Genomic DNA, 21,429 nt, shown 5'->3' on the forward strand with positions numbered 1-21,429 from the left:
ATGGGGGGGAAAAAAAGCGCTGCGGCCCCAAAAAAATGGGGGGCCAAATGCAGTGCCCTGAACCCCTAATAGGGCCCGGGTCACACTGAAAAATTGCGGCGAACCCTTGGGGACCTATTAGAGGGGGGGGGTTTTTTTTTTTTTTTACTTTTTTTTTACATTTATTTGACTTTTTACCCTACCTTTCCCTGGATTGTATTATTTCCCTGATCTATGGGGGGCTTCTTTTCTTCTGTGGGGGCTCCGATCTCAGCAGAGGTGGGGTCCCGGTCTCCCTCCAGCAGCTCTGACCGCTGACTGAACCCAGCCAACCGCGGGAGCTGCAGGAGGATGCGGTTAACCCCTCCCCTGCCGGCTGCTATTGGCTGGATGATCGTCCAGCCAATAGCAGCGATCCTGGGGGGGTGACAAAATTGCCACCTCCCCATAGATACAGGAGGTGATCGTGGTGTATCTTACACCCCCGATCACCTTGTATCTCCGGGTCAGCGGGTCACCAGTGACCGGCATCATCGGAATCGCAGCGATTCACAAGTGTGAATTCGCTTGCGTTTTTTTGCGATCGCCGACATGGGGGGGTCTAATGATTTCAGCAGGCATCCCGGTCCGATCCCCGCCCGGCGGGGACCGGAATTGTCTATGACGTACGCATACGTCATGGGTCCTTAAGTACCATGGTGTCATGACATATGCGTACGTCAAGGGTCCTTAAGGGGTTAATACGTAATAAGTTTACACCTTAAGGTCTGAATTCCCTCTGCTTTGGTGATTATTTTTGCCACTTTTGGGTATAGTGCAACTCAGTACCTCGGTCTAGACTCAACGTATTAATATTAGTGTGCAGCCACCCAATTCATGTATTTCCGAATAAACATGCTAAGCTACAGAGCACACACATCTGAGGTAAATTTTCCTCACTAGGAAATTCTGATGAAATAATGAAATCCTTGTGTGAGGTCATATATTGAGAGGAGGGAGTTGGAGATGGGACATTTCGTTCTCTTTTTATACTTTTTTTTTTTTTTTTCTGATATAAGATGTAACCAAAAGTGTCCAAGCGGGGGTGTTGATCTGAGAGATTACATTAACTTTTTGTTAGTATGTAACAGTTCATATCTATCTGCACATAGGTATTCACACACAACAGCACACTACATTAAGGTGATTTAGATTTTTTTTATATATAACCGGGTGGTTGTAAAAATTACCACAAAAAAAAACCATGGTGTTTCTGTAGCTCCCGATCCCACATCTTCACTACTTTTTGCTTCAGAGATGAGCTGTCTCAGCAGGACTTGCCCACTCACTGATCTCTGCGGCCAGTGAGAAGTCATCTCAGCAGGAACTGCTTGGATAACCAATCTTGGAATCAGGAACTAGCAGTGATGTGCTGGAGACCAGGGGGAGGGGCAGGATGATTTTTCCTCCCTGAAATTTTCTGTCCACTGCCTTTTTTTATTTTACTTATTTTTTTAAATCAGATAATTTTTATTGAAATTAGTTTTTTTAACAAGAAAACAAAACAAACACACCCACATCCCAACCACCCCCTCCTTGTCAACACCTTCCCACCCAAACACATGGTCCGTCTCAACCCTCCAAACCCAGAGTACCAAACAGTCAAATCAAAATGGGTGTGTAAGACATGGCCTCCCAAAAGCAGACCACAGTAGACCAGAGAACACATACACTCAAACCAGGCATCACAACGGAAAGCAGCCATTACAGAGACTAAGAAAGGAGCACTTACCAGACAAACAGCACCTTATACACAGCCTCCCAGCACACACCAGATCAATGAATATGTAGACCAGCATCTATGTCCCACCCCCAGCAGGGTCAAATTTCTGCACCTAGGAACTCCAAAATACAGTCAAACTTCCTTTCCACCTTACGTTTAATGTAGATCCCTTTCTCTAGTCGGACTATGAACTTAACATGGGCAATCAAATCCGCCACATCTGGAGGAGTGGGCCAAATCCAGTATTGTCCAATCACTTTCTGGGCATGATATAAAACACGTAGCATGCCAATCTCCACCATAGAGGGTTCCTGACCACAACGAATAAGACCGAGCAGACACACCTTAGGAAGCTGAGATAATGTCACCCCAAACATGGTCTGGATAAGATCAAGCACTTCCCTCCAATAAGTATCTAAAAGGGGGCAATCCCAAATAATATATATTAGATGGGTCTCCAACCTACCACACCGTGGACATGCAGAATCAAACCTAACCCCTATCCTGTGTAGGAAATCTGGAGTTTTATACACTCAATGCAGGAGGAACAGTTGACGCAGCCTATTAGATTTGGATAGAGATAAAAAAAAAAAAATGGGTCAACGCCGTGGACCAGTCCTCGTCAGTCAAAACTGTAAGATCCCGCTCCCATTTATTATGGGCAGTTAAGGGGAATTTTTCATGATGAAAGCTCAACAGTTCCCCATAGAGCCACAAAATGATCCCAGCCGACTCCCATTTTGTGACCACCGAGTCTAGCACCCCCATTAAAATGAATTGCCATCGAAAGGGACCTACACTGCATTTCATATACATGGCGAAACTGAAAATACATGTAAAAGGAAGAATGCGGCAATGCAAACTCCTCCTGTAAGTGCACAAAGGACCGGACTACACCCTGAACAGCCAATTGCTCCAAACTACACAGTCCCTTCCTCTCCCAACAGCCAGCATTTAGAAAAGAGTAGAAATCGGGAAAGCCAGGGTTACACCACAGCAGAGTGAATTTAGTTCAACCAGTAATTCCCAGTAGTTTACACATGTGACCCTAAAGCCTGCATAGAAGATGGGTTGTGGGAGAGGAGTCAGAAGGCCTAGTAAGGGCTCCTATCTCAAGCATGTGGAGCGGGACTCTGCCCCCATGTCTAGCCATGAACAACCTTCATGTTAGACCTAACGTGTCAGCATGCGCCCAACCCCTTATTTAATGCAGTTGGGAAGCTAAAAAATACAACCAGGCATCAGGAAGAGCTAAACCCCCGAAAACTTACCCCTTTGAAGTGTTTCCAGTCGTATCCTGGCAGAGCCCCCCCCCCCCCCCCCCCCCCCCCCGACCAGTTGCCTGAAGAGGCGCTGAATACGTAGATCGCAATCCATACTGGAGAATTTTGTAGAACATACAATAGTTGCAACATCAACACCATTTTAGCCAAGTTAGTCCGGCCAACCACAGAGATCAGAACTTTATACCAGACTGCCACCTTCTGGGAGCTCCTATCCAGTAGAGGGGTTAGGTTACGAGGAACAAAATCATGCAGGGAGGGAGTAATATAAAGGCCCAAATACTTGAAACTAGTTACCACCTGTAGCCCTGAGGTAGCAATCTGAGGAATGTCAGGCAGGGGATCAAGAGACATCAGCACAGATTTGTCCCAGTTAATCAACAGACCAGAATAAGACCAGAAGTCAGTTATAAGAGATATAACAAGCAGCATGTCGTCCGCATGGCTCCTCAATGGACCCGTATCTAAACCCCAAGACATCAACAGAAGATCTAATAAGGCAAGCCAGAGGCTCAATAGCTGAGGCAAAGAGCAAAGGTGACAGGGAACACCCCTATCGCATTCCTCTGGCCGTTCACTCTAAGTAGGGCAACAGAGTTCCGGTACAACAACTGAATATATGAAAGAAACCTAGGTCTAAAACCCATAGATCTCATCACCCGCCACAAATAGTTCCATTCGACACTATCAAACGCCTTGGCAGCGTCCAATGAAAAAAGTGATTTAGCACCAGCCCCCTCCGGAGTCATCTGCATGTTAAGATAAACTCTACGATTATTATCAACTGTAGACTTGCCCGGCATAAAGCCAGTCTGATCCCCATGTACCAGCAATAAAACAACCTTAGCCAACCTTTTAGCAAGTACCCGAGACAGCAGCTTCACATCTGCACATAACAGAGAAATAGGGCTGTAGGAGCCTCTACACAGCAGGTCCTTACAGGTTTTGGAAGAAGCACCACAATAGCCTTCATCATTGAACAGGGCAAAGCACCCCTCCTCGAAAACTCACTGCAGCTGTGGCAAAACGACCCCCTGAAACTGTTTATAGACCTCACTCGGTAAACCATCAGGGCCCGGGGACTTCTCATTAGGGGCATCTTTTCAGGGCAAATTCCATTTCGTCCAAAGAGATAAGCAAGTCCAGCTTGCCCCTCTGCTCCTGAGAAAGATAGGGCAGGGATACCCTTTGTACATAGTCCTCCGACTCCACCTCAGCTCATGTAGTCTTGTACGAGTATGCGTCTTTGTAAAAATCCAGCATCACCGGTAAAATGGCCCTATCCTCCGTAACTTCCCTCTCCTGAACATCCCTCAGACAACCAATGTACTTAACCCCCTGTTGAGCACAAGCTATAGAGGCCAACAGTTTTCTTGTGCCCTCACCACATTCAAAATAGCACTGTTTAGTAAAAAAAACTTTGTGTTCAGCAGCCTCCTCTAGGTAGGCAGTATAAGCACCCTGGGCCTGTAACCAATCCACTTTAGCCACTGAAGAAGAAGCCAAAACATAGGCACACTTAGCTCCAATCACCGCAGGGCGCAACCTGTCCCCCTTTTCTCTAGTAAAGAATTTACGGATATAGATGTCATGTGTAAAAAGGCCATGTAAGAACGCCTTAAGGGAGTCCCAAACTGTGGAGACCAAATCCGAACCAGCATTAAGCTCTAGAAAAGTCCTGAGTTCCACACATACTATCTCTGCCGTAGTCAGCTATTGCGACCAGATCGGATTCAGCCTCCACAGCGCCCCCCCCCCCCCCAACATCCCCAGCCACCTGCAATTTCAAACGGATCGGGGAATGATCAGAGTGAACCCGTGCCAAATATTCAACCTCCCACTCTATACCCACCATGCCCACATCTCCTATAGCAAGATTCTGGAAAGGGTCCCATGGGTGGCAGAGTAGCAAGAATATTGTTTAGTGGTTGGATTGCGATGGCACCACAGATCCAGTAAGTCAACCTCACCCAACATTCTAGCAAGGCCAGTAGGCCCGGAAGGGGGAGGAGAACAAAGTCCCCAAAATCTGTCTAGGGAAGCATCGAACACATGATTAAAATCCCCGCAACGAAGGAGAGGAGTAGCAGGAAACCCAGAAACTATAAATAAAATACGATGTAGCACTGCGCCACTATATGGAGGGTGGACATACACGCCCACAATAATAAGTGTTCGGTGAGACACTTCACAAACCAAGCAAAAAAATTGCCCGGATCAATTACGGGTGAGACCGCCTTAAAGGGAATGGATTTATGTACTCCTCTGGCATGAGAACAGTAGGTAGAATAAGAATAACCAACCCAAGCTCTATGGAGGACCGCAGTAGTGTTTGCCGTCAAATGGGTCTCAGTAAGACATAAGAAGGGGGCATGCTGACCACCGCACGAAGCAGCGGCTGACACCCCCCTCAATACAACTCTATGGCAGAGCCAGAGCGCTGCCTTGGCAATCTCTGTCTCTGCCATAGGGCTGTATTGAGGGGGCGTGTCAGCCGCCGCTTCGTGCGGTGGTCGCACCCGCTATCTGGCAAGCGAGCCAGGGCCCCGTACAGGAGATTGCGGGGGGCCCCAGCGGTCAGACCCCCGCGATCTGAAAGATTTTCAGTACTGGACTACTTCTTTAAACATCGCCATCATGCAGGGAAATCCAGAAATGAACTCAAGGGACGCTAAAGCCCGTGAGGAGGCCAGCAAACGCATCCATAATCAACGGAGACGAGCAGCAGGCTAGGAAGGAGGAAGAGACGGAAAACAAGCCGAACAAACACCCCAAGACAAAAAGCAAAACACTCATCCACACATAACACCGCGGCATGTGGTACTAGTGGGCGCCAGAATGTTCACACCAATCAGCAACACACTCTAGAACACACTAGGACAGCCATCCAATAACACAGAATGGAACAAGAAAAGTGCAGACCAGAGTTGAAAACGTACAGCGAGAATGCAGTCAACCAGCCAAACATAACCAAATAAGCAGTAGAAACACTCCTGCAATAAAGCATTAGAATACCCAGCATTGCAATAAAACAGTTATACAATCCCCATAATGCAATAATGGGCAACCCCCCCACAAAAAATAGGCAGACAACAGGAGCACCAGGCCCCGAGAGTGGCACCCCAACCAGTACACAACAGCCACCAATAGGACTCCTTCAGGCAAGCAACAACACTGCAGGGGGGTGCTTCACTTTGGCAGATAGGGGAGATGAGATGGTGAATCCCCGGCAATGAGGAGACAGAGAACTTGCAGGTTCTCAGATGTGGGAGGTAAAGCAGGAGCAGGGGGTCACCAGGGGTATATATAGAAACGTCCAACACCACTGCAAGGACTACACTGAGATAGTGTGTTCTCACTTCACCCCCAATAAATCACACTCCAGGCAGGCTCTCCCTTTATGCCGGCATCCCCTGGGGACAAATAGGCAGCCCAAACGCAGCCCGGAACTCAAAAATGGCGGCTGACACTGCAGCTGTAGCACAGCCTCACCTTCACCACCGCTCCAAGTCAGCAAGACAGGACGTGTCAGCACCCACCGGCAATCCCACAGTAGCGCAGATTCTTCGGTCTGTGGCCCCTGCCGGAGACACCTATGACTCCGCCAGCAGCAGGGGCGGAAAGCAGGGCCCAGCATCCGGAGTCCCAAGATGGCGGATGGACTGAGGAGGCCGCAATAACCAGCCCACACAGCGGTGCTTCAGACAGGTGAGGGGATCTCCACCACTAATGGCAGTGCAGGTCTTCAGGAGCAGCCCTCCAGTGCAGGTCTTCATGCAGCAATTTGGTCAGGCGAAGTAAGGGCTGCAGGGCGCACAGCACACCCACAAAGTCTGCCACAATGTACAGGGGGGTAAATAGAGGGGGATGGCACCCTCAGTTCAGCAGTATGGAAGGGATACAACAGAATATATGAGTAGAATGGCAGGAGCTCTCTGCAAACACGTCCACTCAGGCAGCCATGCAGACCACTTCCCCGTCCACTGCCTTTTAGGGGAAATCTGTCTTTAGTGACAGCTAGATCAGGAAAGAACACAGGTAGAGAGCCTAAGAAAACCTTGTCTGTGTACATGCAGGCTGAGCCAATTTGCCTGCTGAAGATAATTCACATTGTTCCCAAAAGGTAAATCAAGGCTTGACCATAAAGCTCAATGCAGTTGTTCCTTGTTTAGATACCAGTGTACCTACTGCTGTCAACACTACTGCAGTGTAATCTCCACCTTCTTTTAGATTCTTGATTGCATTAGATAAGTGCATTGTGTATCTCCAAGCGCCAGGACTGCCTCTCTTCAAGAGGATTCAGCTACAGGGTAGGTACAACACCAGTGCAGAGCTTGTTCAGGAATGGCAGCAGGCAAGCACATTGAGGCAAAGGCTTTGGAGGTTGGCCTGGTGTAAAGAAGCTACTTTTCTCCAAGAAAAACAGCAAGGATATAGGGATTGGACTGAAGAATATTGCGGTAAAGGGAATTTTCTCTTATGTTTGTGAAGTCTGGAAGAAAGATTGTCTGGAAAGGGAAGGGAAACGTTACCAGATGTCTCTTCATCCAATCAATGCAGGCTGCTTTGTAACCCCCTCCTATCTGTTTTCATGCTGCTGTCTGATAGGATAGGAGTGAGCACAGAAGAATGATCGTCCCGACTTACTTACTAAACTTTATCCCTGTCTGTGCTTCAGCTTGGACAAGCGATGCTGCAGATGGACAGGATTAAGTTATAGACAGTATGAGGATACCCAGTGGTCTTAGCCATGAGTTCTATAGAAAGGACAAAAAGGATTTTTTATGAATTATATTAGAATGGCTTATGTTTAGCAAACATATAAAAAAGTATTTAAATCTGACAATTCCCATTTAAGGGGTTACCCTGTGCAATGTTTTGTTTTTCTTTTTGTCCCCGGCCTGCCTAATGAAATATCAAAAACGTTAACTCCCCTTTCTTTGCTCCCTTTTGCTTTGGTATCATTGCTGCCCATCTCTGATGGGTCTCCGCTGACAGTCTGCTTCACTGGAGCACCACTCAGCCGATCACTGACCACAGAGGTGTCCCGCCTCGGCCAGTGATAAGAAAGTTACTGTCAGTTCCCCCAACTGTAGATGCTACACTCTGCAGCTCAGGTAAGAGCAGTGTCACTGGCAAAAAACAGAGAGCCTGGATACTGGAGCTGAGAGAGTGGAGAAAGGTGAGTTAAAGTGTGCTATTTTATTAGGCAGGCTGGGGACAATAAAAAGTTCCACCAGACAACCCCTCTAATAACAGCAGTGAGAGCAGTAAACTCACCTTGATACTCTTGGAAAGATTAATATAACAAAATGATGCATGTTTAAAAAAAGTATTTGAACCGTCAGATATGCTTTTATTATTTAACATTATTATGGTATAACATCATTTTAGTATCATTATTCTTGCTCTTCAACTACATTGGATCTGTACAATGTAAGAAGGTGTGCATATAGTCAATTATGCTGCACTCTTGGGTATAGAATAAAGGTTATAGTGCTACTATATGTCTATTTCACTACAAAACAAACCAGCCCTTTTTACCGTCTTATCCTGCTGCTTATTTTTTACAATATAATGGAGTACTATATATGTACAAACTAAAGATCTTAAGTGGCATAGCTGTATTCTAGATGTCAATGGCGTAGTTGTATAGTTGTATATTAGAATATCACATATATATATATATATATATATATATATATATATATACAGTACAGACCAAAAGTTTGGACACCCCTTCTCATTCAAGGAGTTTTCTTTATTTTCATGACTATGAAAATTGTAGATTCACACTGAAGGCATCAAAACTATGAATTAACACATGTGGAATTATAGACCTAACAAAAAAGTGTGCAACAACTGAAAATAGGCCATATTTTAGGTGGAAAGTGTCCCCAAGTGCAGTCAAAAAAACCATCAAGAGCTACAAAGAAACTGGCTCACATGTGGACCGCCCCAGGAAAGGAAGATCAAGAGTCACCTCTGCTGCAGAGGATAAATTAATCTGAGCCACCAGCCTCAGAAATCGCAGGTTAACAGCAGCTCAGATTAGAGACCAGGTCAATGCCACACAGAGTTCTAGCAGCAGACACCTCTCTAGAACAACTGTTAAGAGGAGACTGTGTGAATCAGGCCTTCATGGTAGAATATCTGCTAGGAAACCACTGCTAAGGACAGACAACAAGCAGAAGAGACTTTTTTTGGGGTAAAGAACAAAAGGAATGGACGTTAGACCAGTGGAAATCTATGCTTTGGTCTGATGAGTCCAAATTTGAGATCTTTGGTTCCAACCACTGTGTCTTTGTGCAACGCAGAAAAGGTGAACGGATGGACTCTACATGCCTGGTTCCCACCATGAAGCATGGAGGAGGTGTGATGGTGTGGGGGTGCTTTGCTGGTGACACTGTTGGGGATTTATTCAAAATTGAAGGCATACTGAGCCAGTATGGCTACTACAGCATCTTGCAGCGGCATGTTATTCCATCCGGTTTGCGTTTAGTTGGACCATCATTTATTTTTCAACAGGACAATGACCCCAAACACACCTCCAGGCTGTGTAAGGGCTAATTGACAAAGAAGGAGAGTGATGGGGTGCTGTGCCAGATGACCTGGCCTCCACAGTCACCGGACCTGAACCCAATGAAGGCAAAAGGGCCAACAAGTGCTCTGGGAGCTCCTTCAAGACTGTTGGAAGACCATTTCAGGTGGCTACCTCTTGAAGCTCATCAAGAGAATGCCAAGAGTGTGAAAAGCAGTAATCAAAGCAAAAGGTGGCTACTTTGAAGAACCTAGAATATGACCTATTTTCAGTTGTTTCACAATTTTTTGTTATGTATATAATTCCACATGTGTTAATTTATAGTTTTGATGCCTTCAGTGTGAATCTACAATTTTCATAGTTATGAAAATAAAAAAACTCTTTGAATGAGGTGTGTCCAAACTTTTGGTCTATACTGTATATATTTCTTTAACCATTCTTTAACCCCCTAACGACCACAGACGTATATTTTTGTCCGTGGCCGACTCCTGATCTGTGAAGTGCACTCAGAAGCTGAGCGCGCTTCGTATCTGCTGGGTCTCGGTTGCTATCAGCAACCAGGATTCGCAGCGAATACCGGACATCCCCGATCAGGGTGATGTCCGGTATTAATTCTTTAGACTTTCATCGCAGCATCTAAAACGGGAGAAACCCATACTGGTTAGCTCAGCGGATCCCGAAATCGACGCGTTCCAAACAGCTGAGAGGACAGCGGGAGGTGCCTTACGGTGCTCCTCGCTATCCGATCGGCATTTGATTGCTCTAAGCCTGAGATCCACAAGCCAAGCTTGAGCTATCAAGCGCAGATAAAACTGATCAATGCTATGCTATGGCATAGCAGTGATCAATGTAAGTGATCAGTGTATGCAATGTTACATATGTATGCAATGTCCCCTATGGGGACTATAACATTGCATTAAAAAAAGGGTAAAAAAATAGTTAATAAACGTGATTTAACCCTTCCCTAATAAAAGTTTGAATCACCCCCCTTTTCCCATAAAAAAAAAACGGTGTAAAAATAAACGTGGTATCACCGCGTCCGAACTATAAAAATATGTTGGTAATTACACCGTACGGTCAGTGGCGTAGGTGTAAAAAAAAAATTTCCAAAGTCCAAAATAGCGTATTTTTGTTCACTTTTTATACCATAAAAAATAAATAAAAAGCGATTAAAAAGTCAGATCAAAACAAGAATGCTACTGATAAAAACTTCAGATGACAGCGCAAAAATGAGCCCTCAAACCGCCCCGTACGTGGAAAAAGAAAAAAAAGTTATAGGGGTCAGACGAGTACATTTTTTACCCCTTAAGGACATGCGCTGTAAATGTACGGCGCTGCATGCGGTCACTTAGCGCACAGCACCATACATTTACGGCGCGGTTGTGCCGCGTGCGCAGGAGATGCGCTCACTTCATTCCCAGCGGGTTCCTGCAGCTGTCAGCAGCTGCGGACCTGCCAGGAATAGCAGACATCAGCGTTCGCGCTGTTGTCTGACATTAACCCCTCAGATGCCGTGATCAATACAGATCATGGCATCTGTGGCAGTGCGGCACTTATGGCTCATCTGATCGCCTACGGCACTGCCGCAGGGATCAGATCAGCCAAGATGGTGAACGGAGGTCCCCTCACCTGCCTCCGTCCATCTCCTGGGGTCTTCTGCACTGATCTGCCTTTCAGCATACCAGAGCAGAAGATTGCCTATGCATAGCATTGAACAGTATTAGCTATCTAATGATTGCTATAAATAGGACTAAAAAAGTGTAAAGTAAATGTAAAAATATATTTTTTTTTTTTAAGTGAAAAATATTTAGAAAAAGCCCCTCCCCCAATAAAGTTTTAAGTCACCCCTTTTCCCCATATTAACACAAAAAAGCGTAAGAAAAGATAAATAATAAACATATTTGATATTGTTAAGTGCGTTAATGTCCGAACTATAGATATATAATGTTAATGATCCCTTACGGCGAAAATATATAAAAAAAAATAATTATTCTAAAATTTCTGCTTTTTTGGCACATCAAACTGCACATCATTTTTTTTTTTTTTTTATGAAAAGCAATCAAAAAGTCACAAATGTGGTACCAAAGCAAACTACAGATCATGGCGCAAAAAATGAGCCCTTTCACATCCCTGAATACGGAAAAATAAGAAAGTTAGAGGTGGTCAAAATAGGGCAATTTTAAACGTACTGATTTTGTAAAACAAAAGCTTAAGATTTTTTAAAAGCAGTGCAATAATATAAATGTATGTAACCATGGGTATCATTTTAATCGTATTGACCCAGAGAATAAAGAAAACATGTCATTTTTACCGCAAAATGTACAGCTCGAAAATGAACCCTCTTAAATTAGCAAAATTAGGATTTTTGTTTAAATTTCCTTACACAAAATTGTTTTGGGGGGGGGTTTACCATACATTTTAGGGTAAAGTGAGTGATGTCATTACAAAGTACATCTGGTCACACAAAAAAACAAGCTCTCAAATGGGTCTGTGAATTGAAATATAAAAGAGTTATACATTTTCGAAGGAGAGGAGGAAAAAACGAAAACGCAAAAATAAAATTGTCTGTGTCGGTAAGGTCAAAATGGGCTGTGTCCTTAAGGGGTTAAACGTATTAATTTTTGTGCATGTAGTTATGATTTTTTTCAGAATTACGACAAAATCAAACCTATATAAGTAGGGTATCATTTTAATCGTATGGCCCTACAGAATAAAGATAAGGTGTCATTTTTACAGAAAAATTTACTGTGTAGAAACAGAAGCCCCATATGCATTTTTAGGTGCAAAATGTAAAGAGTTATGATTTTTAAAATGTAAGGAGGAAAAACTAAAGTGGAAAAATGCTTGGTCCTTAAGGGGTTAAAGGATAATAATTTAGTCCTTAATATCTTACAGAAGAAATATATTTTTTCAGGAATATTCAGTTCAGGGTAATATTTCCTAATGAGTTTCTTAAAATCATGGCTTTCTCTTAGTAATTAATGGCGAGGGGTCCTTTAGTGAACTCTGTGTTTAATAATAAAGTGTTTATCCTGAACATCCATGTATTATCTTGACTAAAAGGTTCCAAAGAGGTATTTTACTTTTGTGGATTGTTCTCTCTATATTTTTAAAGGCTCTAGAGGTGTCACTGACAGCTTTTTTTTCACTTGTTTTCGCCTGTTTGCATGCCCCTCTTTCTCCAAAAGCAAGTTCCTTGTTTTTCTTCAAATTTATCTTCCAATTAATTTTAATATGACCAGCATGGAGTACTAAAGGACCAGGGTGTCTTGCCTGGGCTTTTGGTAGTGTATGGAGAACTTCTTTTTTGTCAGTATATTTTAAGCTATAGTTTTTGCATCTAGTTAGTGTAATGTCTAGCAGCATTGTTGCCCCACAGTTTACCCCTAATTCAGATGTGTTGGGGACTGCTGTGGAGACAAAAGGTTTATTGGCAGCTTAAGGCATTAGTCATTGGAAAGAAAATTAAAAAAATTGTCAGTGTAGTAATGTGCCTTAAGACCTGTGTGCATAATAATATGCATATTTTGATATACCCGTATTTTTCGGCATATAAGACGCTCCGGCATATAAGACGCACCTAATTTTATAGGATACGCACGCCGCTCCTATTGGATGACAGGACGGCGTGCGCGACGACTTGATTACGACGAAGGAGAGCGCCGGCCATGCAGGGGATCTCGGCACAGAGCAGACACCGAGGAGGCAGGTAAGGTCCCTCCCAGTGTCCTGTAAGCTGTTCGGGATGCCGCGATTTCACTGCGGTGGTCCCGAACAGCCCGAATGAACAGCCGGGTTAGTGTTATTTTCGCTTCAGACGCGGCGGTCAGCTTTGATCGCCGCGTCTGAAGGGTTAATACAGGGCATCACCGCGATCGGTGATGTCCTGTATTAGCCGCGGGTCCCGGCTGTTATGGCCGCAGGGACCTCCGCGATAGGACAGGTATTTGCCGTATAAGACGCCCTTTTTTTGGGGGAAGAAAAAGGGCGTCTTATATGGTATATAAATATGGTATATAAAATACCTTTTAATCTATATCTTACTGTGCTCACTCTTCTGGCAGTTCTCCTGAAAGTTGGGGGCATTTCTTTAGGAGCATGATAAACTTGCTCCTTTCCTCCCGCCTCCCTCATCATGAGGTCTGCACAAGCATTTTTACATTTGCAAAGTGTTGTGCCTAAAGTGCATGCAGCCATGTGGAACCTATAAGTACACAAGAAAAACCTCCAGTTTGTGCCAAAAAATATTTATTATTTTGCCAAATTGCATGTTTTTTATAACCCTAAAGCAGCCATGTAGAACCTACATGGTGCAGATACACAAAAAATAAGTTCATAAAATGACCAAAGAGAAATAATTTTGCATATAAATATAAATCTCCTTGTATTGCTTGTCAGTGTGCATGGAATGCTTTTATTCTAAAAAGACTGCAAGCTGTCTGGATCTTACAGGAGTTCAGCTCACACTGGTAAAAGCAGGCTGATAGAGAGCAGAGCAGAGAGATAATCACACCCCATCCCAGAAAATAGGTCCAAAATATCTTGGTGTTAGGACCAAAAAGACTTGTATACCAGGGTTTGTTTACAAAAATAAGAGACAAGAGTGGCTGTTTAAAAAAAATAAAAAAAAATTCCCACCTTTAGCAATCAAATGTATTTATAAAGTATATTAGGAAAATGCATAGTTTTTAGGGAGGTATTAATAAAGGTGTTTCCAACGACAGTAACGCTGTAAAATAGTGAATTTTTTTTGCCTGATGCCAGAGCACAACCACTGAGCTTCTGGCTACACTGAATTCATAAACATTTTTCACATATACTACTTTCATGACTAGTAAGGTGCATTCTGTATGCCATTTATATTTGTTGTTACAGAATGCATAGACCTTTAAATAGTTTTTATAAAGAGATATGCTTTGCTGTTGTGTAAAGATTAGTGTCCCTTAGTCTGCTGTATGCACAGAGGCAGACACTTTGGAACTTCCATAAATCCTATATACTTTAATAGTAATTTACTTGTTCTTGCAAAAGGGTACATTTCAGCTCTAATTTTATTTACTTTTTTCTTTTAACGTGGTGTCACTTTCCAGTATTAAGCTGAGTACATGCTGCAGACACTCATTAAACATTTTTTTAAAGCTTCAAGTATCTTACAAATTTATATACAGATATTACTGCAGATTTGTCCTCTCAAAATAGACGAAGTCCATTGCAAATGCAGAAATAATGCTTTCAATTTTCCACCTACAGACCCATATGAGTGCTTGTTTTTTGCACCACCAATTTTACTTTGTAATGACAACATAAATCATTTCACCACAAAATCTTTGCGGAAAATAAAAATATATATATATTTTTCTGCTGCAAAATTGGAAAATAAACAAACTGTAGTTTTTGGGGACTTCCAATTCTATAAATGATACCTTATCTTTATTCTGCTGTAGGTCCAACGATACCCAACTTATATTGGTTTGATTTTGTTTAGTTTTATTTTATTTTTTTATATCTTTTTGTACAAAAATTAGCATGTTTAAAAATGTCCCTTTCTCTCTATTTTTCCATATATGGGGATGTCTGAGTGCTCATTTCTTGCGCCGTGATCTGTAGTTTTTATTGGTAATATTGTTGTTTTCATGGTATTATTTTATCGCTTTTTATACATATTTTAGGGTATGCAAAGTGACCAAAACACGGACATATTTTTATGGTTAGAACATTTACACACACGACACTACCTTTATATGCTTTTGTTTACATAATTGTTGTTGTTTTTTTTTTTTTTTTTTTTTTTTTTTTATATGGGAAAAGGGGGGTGAATCTAACTTTTATTAGGGAAGCGGTTAAACCACTTTTATAAACTCTTGTTTTTTTCCCCCACTATTTTTAAGTCCTCAAAAGGGACTATTGCATGCAATCTTCAGATAGCATAGCATAGCATTGATCATTGTAATGGGTGCTCCATTGGTCCAGCCTGCCATTACTGACTGGAGTTTTGGATTACCGATCGGACGGTGAGGAGGCAGGTAAGGGCCCTCAGGCAGTGGATCCCGGGCAGCACCGCCGAGTGTCCGGGAAGTGTTTTTCAACACTTTAGACTCTGCAATGAAATTTGAATCTAAGGGGTTAATGTCGGGCATCACCACAATTGGTGATGTCCGGCATTAGCCACGGGTCTTGGCGGCAGATAGCCACCAAGACCACCCCGCTATGGCCCACGCTCAGCTCCTAAGCATGTGTCATAGAAGGGGAGCGGGACAAGGGCATACAGGTACTCCCTTTGACCTTAAGAGGTTAATCTGGAGCAGACTACAGCATACTTCAGATTTTACACACACGACTATGCTTTGCTCCTTTTTAGTGCAGAAACCACAGAGCTGTACCAAATATGCCTCAATTGTATATAACTTAGTGAAATGTACAATATACAGAAATTTCTTGCCACCTGTTTATTTCGACACATGGGGAGATTTATCAAAACCTGTGCAGAGAAAAAAGTTCATAGCAACCAGTCAGATCAATTGTTTAATTTTTAAAAAGGCTCTATGAAAAATAAAAGAAGTAATCTGATTGGTTGCTATGGGAAACTGGTCATCTTTTCTTCTGCACAGGTTTTGAGGTCTCCTCAATTGTGTTTCTAGCTACATAAATGGCTGTTGTGTTTTGCACGTGATGAAGTATATATGTGTTTTGTGTGTGTATACTGCACCAGAGATACAAAGCTTAACACTCGAAATGACATGACCAGGATGTTTTCAGTGTGACATTACATCTAAGCTCATTCCTTACTTGATTCTCCACTTCGCTAAGTGTGACACTTTGATGAGGAGGTGACAGTCTTTGCTCTTTTTGAGATTAGAAAATTTCCTGCCAATTTTAGGATGTCAAATCTCCACCTGTCAAGTGACCAGATGATTTGCAGCCAAGTGTATTACATAGAAGCATTTCCTTTTCCCTTAAACGCATAACCATTTCAGTAAACAATGTTTTTGTATCCTCTAAAATTATCCCTTTATGGTTGGCGTAATAGGTTGACATATATCAGTGCCTTATACCACTATGTCGTTTTGTGTGGATGAGAACCTTTTTTCCATTCATAGTTTGCCAGATATTTCCTTTGCTCAAACATTTAGGTGGGATTTTATCAAAAGCATCTTCTCACACCCCAGTCTAAATCAGCCCCCTGCTAGTGCCGGGATTCACTGCATTTATTGAGAGGTGCACGCCTCTTGATAAATCCAGCACGTTAGGCTGCCATGTGCGGCAGCCTCTAAAAATATATAGCAGCCCTGGCATAGCAGTAATAACTCTCTGGAACCAAGTAGAAGCAATATGAAGGACATTTATCAAAACTGTTGCTCAGCAAAAGTTTAGGGATTGCTTTGACTCACCAGTAGGCTCTTAAAGAACAATAGCTGATATCTCATTGTTTGCTATTGATAACTCAGAAGCTGACATTCACATTGAAACATTTTGGTCAATCTTATTAATTTGTCAGGACCATTGAACCATCTAATGTATACGGTAGCTTCCTTACTGTATCCTGACAGCAGATGCTAGGAGAGAGAAGGTTGGAGCATATCTGATTTCTCCTGCCTTACCCTTTTGTCCAGTAGATAAGCCACTGCCCTGTTAAAAAGAAATTTGGGTGAAGCATGCATGTTTACAAGGCAAGTGGAACAGATAGCTGGCAGCCAAACAAGTGTTTAGTGATGCATTTTTAGCTGTTTACATTCTTCATCAGCTGTTTCATCAAGACAAATCCGGTGTACATATTATGTCCGGCTTATTTGTGATACCCTACAGACTGTTCCTTTAAGGGTTCGTTTGCATCCCTGATTCCTGTCCTCTAATCCCTGCCAGGTACCACCTATAAGAGAGCACCTCTTGCTTCCTGTGGTGCCTGAGCAATAGTGTATTTTGTCTACAGTGAAGGTGTCAGTTTGGTTCCTGACCTGTGTTCCTGTGTTTGACGATAGCCTGTTACCTTACCCTGCTCTGTAAAACAAAATGCTCACAAAAAAAACTTTACAGAAAGCAACAAAAAAGCTTGTAAAACAAGTACATTTTGAGCCTTAACATACACTGCAAGAACATAGCCTAATTGTTTATTTTAAATCGAAATAATTTTTCTTTAGCTTCCCTGCCCCTTTCTATGTATATCAGCACCATAAAATACACATATATGAAAGCTTTGTCCTCACTACCTTTCTGTTGTACAGGGTAAATATTTTTTTTGAAAGCATGTATTTATAATTTTACAACAAAACAAAAAAGAAACAACATCACTCCAAAGAGCACCACAAGAGCACCCAAAGTATACATAACGTAAGTAGATGCGACTCTACAACAGCAGCCAGGAATTGGGCCAAACATGGAGTTTTTAGAGCAAAACAGCCCAACAACAAACAACACTCACCCACAACCACACAAACACCCAGGAAAGCCCCAGCGGACCACCACACATAGGAGAGAAACGATCTACAGTTACTGAGGAGAACTCACACATTGCGAGGGGACAACCGACTCCCCCAAAATCAACCAAGGCATCCAAACCTTATCAAATTTCTTCGGGCATTTACGACTAATATAAAGAGTTCTTTACAGCGGGACATACCTATTAAGTTAAACCAATGGGACAGAGGGGGAGGAGAAGCTTCCTTCCAGGCCATAATCGCTACTTTACAGGCACAAAATAGCAGAAAACGGATGAGTAGGCGCAAAGGAGCCCGACTCCAGATGTACAGGGTAAATATTTATGTGTCCACATATTTTAGGTATGTCATATGCTCATGGGCATGCCACTTGAGCTTTTTGAGGTGTGCTTGACAATGGCAGGCCTGGCCAACATCATTGCTTCAGTGCTGGAATCTCGTGCATACCTAAAAGCGCTGCAATGCATGGGTATGCAGATCTGTATCTCCTTTCACGGCCACTGCGCATGGCCAGAGATAACATCACTTCTGGGTATACAAGAGATTGCACCAATGAAGCAATGACGTCGGCCAAGCCTGTGCTGTCAATCACGTCATAATAGCCATGACTACAGCCCTGGAGACAGTGACTACTTGTTGAAGGAGCCCACGCCCAATAACTAAATGTGGGCAATTAACATATAGCACTGGACAGTTATAAAAAGTCAATTTCCACACATTAGTGGATAGTGCTGCAGTTATACAAATGGTATTGATTATTATTGGTATTTTTTTTATAATGCGTTGTTTTGCTGCTTGGTATATCTGCTAAATCTAAGTGACAGGTTTGTATAAGAGAAAACTGTCCTTCAAAATGATTCTTAATTATAGACAGAGGTGAAGAATGAGAGATTGTGTAGTACAAGTTAAGATTGGATTTATTGAAGATTACAGTATGACATCCCTGCCACAGGGCCCTTGTGATTTGAAGATAACGCAAATTAATGAAAATAGATAAATAATTAAAATATGTAATATATAAACCATTGATAATCTATCAAAGGTTTAATGTATAAGACAGAAAGCCCTGTGGAAAGAGTGCAGTTAGATCAAGAGCCCCATTGTTGCCATGGATAATTTTATTAAGCCAAATATTCTACGTAACCACATAGATATGTTTAAATTGGGAACATGATATGAATGAGAATAATCAAAGTGCAATGAGTGGGTCTGGTTCCAACAGAAGGATTAAAGGGATTATCTACCATAAAGTGATTTTAGTACTTACCTGCCAGAACTGAGTATTTCCTGTTGGATTTTGTTCTCTAAACTACACATCCCACAGTTCCATGCTTGAAAGTTTGAGATCACTTTCCTTCCTCCCACACATCAGCCACCCCACCCATTGAAACACAGTGTTTTCTAACCAGGGGGCCTACAGCTGTTTCAAAATTGAAGCAGGACAGGCTCCCTCTGATCACCTGACTATTGATATCAGGTCTCGACGCACTGCAACCTGGGAAAGCCCGAGACATGAGTAATTTTGTATGCTTTTAAAAATACATATTGGGGCGATAATAACAGAAGAATTGTGAGACCACCGTCACACGCAGGCACAGACACTATATTATGAACTACACTAACTTTACAGCCCCTGTCGCAAAGTCAAATAAAATAAAAAAAATTCCTGGAAAACCCCTTTAAATTCTTCTGCTTTCTGCTTTGCTGGGATGATGCACGGGCCAGTCAGGGGGTTTGGACGTAGGGCAAATCGCATTTGGCCTCAGTGTCTACACACTTCTCAGGTGAATTTAAATACCCAGTCAGTCTGTTATTTAGTTGCCTGTGTTTGAGTCATTTCTGGACTATCTTTTGTATAGTTCTTTGCTTGGTCTATACTGTGTATTTTGACCCTTGGCTTGATGACCTGACTATTCTTCTGTACTCCATATTTGTACTTTGAGATTTCTAGATTTGGATTTGGCCAGTCTGATTGCTCTTTACTGTTTGTCCATTGATCCCCTGTGTTTTGTTTCTTGTTTTGTGCTTGTTAACCCGTTGTGCCCTGACTTGTGTACAGTGTTTGTTTATTGTATGGGACTTATCAATGCCCCTGCACTTAGAACAGGGACCGACCGTCGTCCAGTTCATGATCCATCGCTTAGGGCGAATATTCAAGTAGGCAGAGAAAGTGGTTGTTGGTGAGCCTAGGGCCACCCGTATCCCTGCCCAATGTGACATACAGTACTAGTTTTCTCATCTCATAAATTAGGGAAATATCACTATGGCATATTACTAGTTTTATTTTTAGTGAAGGCCCAACCATCGGGACATCTACTAATTCTATGAATGAAGGGGTGACCACACACCACAGCAGATGGCTGTGGTGCTGTTATGCAGGGGTACTGCAGCACAGCTTTATTTTAATTAATTGGACCAGCTGCAGTCCCCTGCCTAGGATTTCTGCTAAATCAGCACAATGACACCTCATATTGAGAATCTGTTAGGGGGTCCAGAGAGCAGACCCTCTCCAATACTACTTTATTTCTTAAAACAATGTTTCCCTACAGGCTGTTTTTTCTTTTATGCAACTTTATGCAGGATGTTATTTTTTTGCTATGTTAAGTGCATCTCCAGTTGTCAGCTTAAAATCTTCCTAGAATATATAGTACACCTCGTTGTGTAATATCAAGTTTCTAGAAGAAAAATGAGTAATCTTTTTTCATCTGCTTTTACTTTCCTCAGAGTGCTCAGTTTTATAAAGTTACTACTGAACAATACCAGTCAGCTGCAAACACTGTGGAAGCAAGATTCAAGTAAGACCATTTCTTTGAAATGTTTCTTTTCACAATTTTAGAGATAGAAAAAAATATATATATTTTATGTTCACTCTATAGTATTAAGTGGTGACTGTAGCATGTGTATTTATTATAACTAGAGTGGGATGCTCATAAAGATGCCATTTGTAAAATCCAATCCACTTGGTCTGTTTGTGCCCTTAAAGGGTTCCTCTGACAAATCATGTAGTACTGTGCACTAGTTGGCTGACTATTGTTTCAATTCATCAACTAATCGAATAAAAATAACCATAGTGGAGAAGAAGATAATTTGTGAGTTAGACTAGGGAGAGAGTAAAAGGGGTACTCTGGTGGAAAACTTTTTTTTAAATCAACTGGTGCCAGAAAGTTAAACAGATTTGTAAATTATATCATTATTACCCAAAACTCAAAGATCTCACCATATTATATGCTGCATAATGATTGAAGACAGAATAGTTTGAAAAAAAATGCAGAATTTTATTACAATAGGAGTATAATAAAGAATAAAAAAATAATTAAACATGCATAAAAACAAGGTAAAACAATAAAAAAGCACCAAATAGATATTCTACCATTGGGCCCTAGTGGTAGATAATTTATGGTAGCAATCACTAGTTGGTACCGGCACTGGGAT

The 21,429-nt window shown here is 42.3% G+C and overlaps 1 protein-coding gene across 1 annotated transcript in view; it reads left to right on the forward strand.

The window, feature by feature from the left end:
• The window catches only part of CHCHD3 (coiled-coil-helix-coiled-coil-helix domain containing 3), a 238,911-nt gene that overhangs the window by 142,591 nt on the left and 74,891 nt on the right, over positions 1-21,429 (forward strand). The window contains exon 7 of the mRNA XM_056573182.1: positions 20,722-20,792. Within this exon, the coding sequence (XP_056429157.1) occupies positions 20,722-20,792 (71 nt within the window). The remainder of the gene's footprint in view (positions 1-20,721; positions 20,793-21,429) is intronic.

The sequence above is a fragment of the Hyla sarda genome, chromosome 4 (assembly GCF_029499605.1).
Source record: "Hyla sarda isolate aHylSar1 chromosome 4, aHylSar1.hap1, whole genome shotgun sequence".
Lineage (NCBI taxonomy): Eukaryota > Metazoa > Chordata > Amphibia > Anura > Hylidae > Hyla > Hyla sarda.